We start from the raw sequence: 6,434 nt of genomic DNA on the forward strand, positions 1-6,434 counted from the left end.
AAATACAATTTTAACATATTTTATTTTACATCAAAAATTCAATCATTAACACAACTCCTCGTGGGAACGATATCTTTTTCTATACTACTTGAATGACCCGTGCACTTGCGGTTGGGACACATCATAATTTGATTAACTTAGGGTCATAATTTATTTTCATAATCTTCATAAGTGACTACTTTGGGACAATACCACTTCATTCAAACTAACTCATTAAGATTAATGCGAATTAATATATTATTATTAACAACGCAATAAATTATAATTAAAAAGGCATATTTTTATGTTAATGAAAATGTTATATTTTTTTTAAAAAGAAAAAAAAATTAATTTTCAATTTAATATTGTTCAATAAAAGAAAATAAAGTTTATGTAATTAAATTGGATGGCATTTAATTAGATTATAAAATTTTCAGATTAAGTTTGTGTATTTTAAAACTATTTTTAAATAATTTTAAAAATATATTTTTTTTATATTGATTTAATATATTTAAAATATAAATTCATTAATGGTTAATGAAATGATTGATAAACAGAGAGAGGCTCAAACAATTGAAGTAATCTTATTAAATAGGTTTTAAGAGTTTATGTTGCTTTGTGTGTATTGAAAATATTCTATAATCTTCTCATGTGCGAGACAATTTAATAAATTATAAAAAATAATACAATGTAACATAATTTTTTTTTAAAAAAAAAGAAAAGACACATTTTAATATTTACGAAATAATTTCTCCTTTATAAGCAAAATATTTTATTAAAGAAGAGAATATACTTAGAGAAGCAAACTATAGAAAATCAACTACAAATCAAGAACAAAGAATATAAAACCAACGAAAAAAACAAGGAAAGCCACAAATTGGCAAACAAAATCAGCGCAACAAGGAATAAAATCGACCCACAAAAAGCAGCAACGCCATCTTGTAAGCGCTTGAATTTGGAACAGATTTATTTACAAACACCTTGGGATTAAGATCATTAGACATCCGCCTCTCTTGTTGAAGAAAACCTCATTGATGGAAGGTAGGGGCTCAATAAGCATAATTATTTCAATTTAATTATTAAAAGAGATGCTTTAGCTTTCGCTCTCACGAAGTCCAGCAATCAAACGGTTAGCAATAATCAGCCACATTCGACAGATGGTGATAATTGAAAAAATAATTTGGTTAATTAATGTTTGTTCAGAACATTTATTTATGAATGTGAGAAATCCTGTGATGGTCGATGCTGCTTTGTTTTGTCATCCCATTTGTCCAAACGCATTTTAGCCTTCTCTACCTGAAACAAAGACACATCTTTCTTAGATTAATTTACAATATGTTGAAAATATGGTCTGATCATTTATGTGGGTTAATTCAGATTCGTTAAATTTAAAATTCAAAAATCATAGACATTGCCAAAAGGTAGCGAAATCTAAAAGTCATGTATATTGATTAAAAAATGTAACAGCTGCTTGAAGAGATACAACTCTTGTTAATATTTACATGTATGAAGAGATGCATCTTTTAGCCAAAAAGTTGGCACGCTTTGAGTAATATATATAAGAATCTTATAAATCATTTGTACGAGTAACAAAAGGATAAATGAGAGTGCAAGTTTGGCTAATTCCTAATTTTTGGAAGCTCTTATTTTAAATAAGTTGTGTAGCAATTTATTTATATAAATAATATACACGTCTAAACTATGAATTAATTTATATAGTTTATTATAAATATATGATTATATAGTAGGTAGTTAAAAAAATATAATGGAAACTTAAAATTGTATGGATATAGGTCAGAATCCATATATTTAACTCCATTTTAACTCCATGTATTGGATTCTTATGTTTTTCTTTAAAATCAATTTTGAATTGATTAAAATTAAATTTAAATAAGAGTATTATAGTCTATTCATGGATGAAGAACTCAGTTTAAGGAAAGGATAAAAATTAAATAGATAATATATAAGATGATCATCTATATATATAATTTTTAATAATTTTATTTGTTTCTTCCTATTCATAATTTTATTTATATATTATAATAAATATTTAAATTAATGTTTTTTAATAACAATTTAAATAATAATATTACTAAATAAAATATAAAATTTGCAAGACATTATGTAATTAATAATTTTCAAGAAAAGAAAATTAGTTGGGGTGACAATTAATATCAGGCATTGTTATCACACTGACTATGGACCTTCAAGGTACATGTTCATTTATAATAGAAAAAAAAAAGTCAAAATTATAATGCATTGTACATTTTCTCTATATAAATGCTTTACTCTTGAGGGTACCTATCAGTTGTTAATTAACTTGAAATAATTCATAAATAATTAACAAGAAATCTGGCAGTATAATATTCATGCATAGTAATTAAACTCATTCAAAGTCCTTTGAGCATTTACCTCTTTGTTCCAATCTGTGCACAAAGTCACCCATAATAAAATGAAAGTCTGCATCACAGTTCCTCCTATCATCCCACCCCATATTCCCTGTTAAATTCACAAATATTCAAAGAAAATTGTGAATATTTTATAGAAGAAGCTAGGATTAGAACAGGGTTTGCTGATTAGAAAAAGGAAACATACATGCATGAAATATTAACGATGTTCAGAAGAAATTTTAAAATATAACCATTGTATATATAATAATTTTTTATCATAATGAATGGTTATTCATCATTCATTATATATACAATAATTATATAAGAGGTTTTGATTTTACCTTTGCACCAAGATCGAACTTAAACCCAAGAAGACAACCCACAGGAATTCCAACCACATAATAGCATCCCACATTTACATATGCCACAAATGCTTGCCATCCACACCCAACAGCAACCCCTTCACAATTATGAAGTTGTCAATTAGCCGACCAACATATATTGACGATACAAGCCAGCAGTCACATTGCCCATCATATTAGTTGATTCTTTTTATCATATCAGTTAAGCACTTGTGGAAACTTGAAGTTCTCGTGCTGAGATACAGGACCTGAGCAGAAGAATTCTTACCGGAGAGGACTGGTTGAACCCCATTAAGTACAAGGGTGACTGCCAAAAAAGGACAAAGTTCTGAGACAGCATTGGCTACAGTTTCTCCACTAGTGAAAGCATAGCTAATTACATCGCGTAGAGCAAGCACAATCACAGCTTCTATAACTGCTTTTATGAAGGAAACCAGAGTCACCATCACAACTGAGAATGCTGCTGACTTGGGATTCCCTGCTCCTAATTCATTGCTAACTCTGACACTGTAATTCAATCATTGAAATAATTAACAATGCTCTCTTAATTTCTCATGAAACTAGCATTTTGATTTCATAAATCAATTAATTTGAGAGTTATTTTATTGGGTAAAATCCAATAATCCTACTCGTAATACCCGATCGAGTTAATTAAAATTATTACCTTGCAGCTGCATTGAATCCGACTGAGACCATGAATAGCAACGCACTTACAGCCGTACTGCAAAAGGGTATTAATCATCAAGAACATTAAGACACTAATTCAATAAAGCTAGAAAAAGAATTGTTAATTAATTAGAGAAATAAAAATAAATAAAAATTTCAAATTATGGAAAATTCGTGATTTGCTTGCTTTATGGTTGTCTTGCCCCTTTTACTTTGAATTGAAGTTTGATGTTAAATTTTTAGATTTTTTATTTATTTTTTCAGTGATTTGAAAAGAGTTGGTTGCCCTAAGTAAATCCATGTTAAATTTTTCTTGAATTTTATTATAAATAAAATTACATATCTTATAAAAATGGGGAATTCATATTTGGAGTTCTATCTACAGACTAAAATTTCACTAATTTAATTAAAAAAAATTACATTCTTACCATACAGCAAGGGAATCCAAGGCAATCTCAGGGTTCTTGAGCAGACCAGCAATCAACACTAATATCTGAAAGTACCAAGTCTCCAAGCACAGCATTATTGCCGATGCTAGTGATAGTTTCACAAACTCCCAAAGTCCAGAAAAGGCCTGCAAGGTAAAACCATTCCATGTCTGCTTACACCGACTACTTTTCACTATATAAATAAACTGGGCACCAACTATGATCCACCATGACAAGCTTAACACCAATGAAGTGCCTATTAATCCCAAACCCATCTGATACACTGCAAGCCAGGTGAGAAATAAGTGCAGCACAAGAGTAGTTGCTGATATAACAGCACTTGGGTTCACTATGCCCTGAGCTTGAAGGAATTTTTGTGTCGGAAAATTCACAGCATAAGCAAAAACTTGAGGTATTAGACCATAAACAAACACTGCGGCTGCTGCTGCCACCTTGCTTGGCTCTCCCAGTAAGAGCAAGATAGGCTCTGAGAAAAGGTAAATCATAGTAATTGGTATCCCAGTTATAGTTAGCACAACCGTTGCTCTTTGGAGGTATGTGCCAAGCATTTCATATCTGTGAGCTCGATAAGCTTGACCACATAGAGTTTCCACTGCACTTCCCATCCCCAACTACAAGAACAAACATTAAAGATTAAACCAAATGAGAAAAAACACTGAACTGATCCATCCGACACAGACATTTATTTGTGTTGATATCCATATTACCATGAGGCCATAGGCAAAGAGTTGGACGCCGCTATTGCCAAGAGAGGCGGCAGCAAGCTCAAGATTACCGAGATGGCCGGCGAAGACTCTGGTGGATAAGGACATCAAATTGTTGATCATGTAAACAAAAACTGTCGGTGCAGCCAGGCGGAAGAGGAGCTTAAGTTCAATCCATGAAGCCAAACGGAGGCGCTTGATGTACGGCAATTGGTGATCGTTCAGCACCTTTTCGAGCCTGGAGTTCCCTTCAGAATGGGCAGGTGAATCAGGCAGTGACTGTAAAATGGGTTCCTGGAGTTCATCCTGAGACTCCATGAATGGGCTATTGGATGGTGATGGGTAGAAATTAATGGTATTAGGTTAAATATAAAAGATTGAAAAGGATCAAATACAAAATAAATAAAAAAAGCCATAAACTCATATTTTATTTCTTAAAGAAAGTCATGGAAAACGAGAAAATATCGAATTCAAAGAAGAAATCAACAAATAACAGCAAAGATTTTAGGAAAAATAAAAAATAAAAATGAATTTGATTGAAGAATTCATCATCTGCCATCCTCACCTCTGAATTTTGAAGGATTGAGACAAATGAAAGAAAATTATTCACGGTTTTCTGATTTCATCATCTTCCATATTATAATATTTAATTGTTATTTAAAAAGGAAAAGGAAAGGCTACAGTAAAATTCCCAAAGCTAGCTTCCTAAGCTTGTAGATCACTTGATGCTTGTTCGAATGCTTCTTGAAATGTTATCACTGTGCATGTTCCATCTGTTTCCTCGATTCTTTATTTGCTTTCTTAATCTGAAAAATAATCGATAATTCAACACGCTTTTTTGTCTTATCATGCAGTAATTACTCAAATTTGTGATTAGATTATGCATTAATAAGGCAAACATTGTGATTCACGAGTTGCTTTATCTAAACTATTTGGGCCTGTTCAATCAATGTCACTTAAAGCAGTACTCGTGCATTTTTTTCATTCTTTAGATTCTTGCCAAGTAGGTCACTCATCAAGAATGCCACTGAGTGTGATGACTTAGTGGTAAGCTCTGAAAGTTGAAGGCATCCAACCACGGTTCGATTTTTTTTATTAGCATTGATAACTTAATATTATCTCCGCTTATAGTAAATGGATAAATCAATCACAGGTAGTCCGTTCTTGTGACTTTTGGTGACTCGGTAATATATCCTCTAATGGGGGGGTTAATCATAGACTAAAGAAAACCATTTAATCACATACCTTAACTTAGGAGGCAATAACCATCACGCTCGAAAAGCTTTTTTTTTTTAAGGCTAAAAATAAAAAAGTCACTTGTCAAGAATAACTTTTAATATTAGAGATGTTACTGCTCATCATAAAATTTTATCATAAGAAGCAAAGATAAACGCGCATCTATTTTAATAAACACATATCTATTTTAACTTATGCTAACATGTTTAATCAAAATAAATGAAAACTATTAGATATGTTTAAATTTGTAAGTGAAACATATTCTGCGATTGGCTGTTAAGTTTTAGCTAGACATATATTATTTTTAAGCAAAATAATTTTTATTAAAATTAAAAGATGGCCACAAAAAGGACCACAACCACCCAAAGCAAGCTAGACATTTCCTCGCATAAAAGACTAGGATTTTAAATTATTTTTTCTTGCTTTTATTTGGTTATTTAAATGTAAAATTATATATAACTATATGCAATCATTTAGTAAATTTGTCTTTTTTTTTTCTAATTTTTTAAGAATTTTTTTGTTTAAATCTAATTTTTTATGAAATTAAGATACAAAATATACTACTTATTAAATATATAAAATTTATATATTTATATTTAAGATTTATAATAGATTAAATTTATATAAAAATTTGGCTTTGTTGAAGCT

The 6,434-nt window shown here is 30.4% G+C and overlaps 1 protein-coding gene across 1 annotated transcript; it reads right to left on the reverse strand.

Moving 5' to 3' along the window:
- Window positions 1-727: 727 nt before the first annotated feature.
- LOC110655826 (protein DETOXIFICATION 40) lies at window positions 728-5,330 on the reverse strand. Its single transcript, XM_058130443.1, has 8 exons — window positions 5,116-5,330; window positions 4,554-4,875; window positions 3,826-4,457; window positions 3,396-3,452; window positions 3,000-3,238; window positions 2,711-2,829; window positions 2,392-2,478; window positions 728-1,275 (listed from the first exon to the last, which is right to left on the reverse strand). Exons 2-8 carry the CDS (start codon window positions 4,866-4,868, stop codon window positions 1,192-1,194), a joined length of 1,533 nt encoding a protein of 510 aa, XP_057986426.1. The 5' UTR covers window positions 4,869-4,875; window positions 5,116-5,330; the 3' UTR covers window positions 728-1,191.
- Window positions 5,331-6,434: the final 1,104 nt, after the last annotated feature.

This window comes from Hevea brasiliensis, chromosome 11, assembly GCF_030052815.1.
Source record: "Hevea brasiliensis isolate MT/VB/25A 57/8 chromosome 11, ASM3005281v1, whole genome shotgun sequence".
Lineage (NCBI taxonomy): Eukaryota > Viridiplantae > Streptophyta > Magnoliopsida > Malpighiales > Euphorbiaceae > Hevea > Hevea brasiliensis.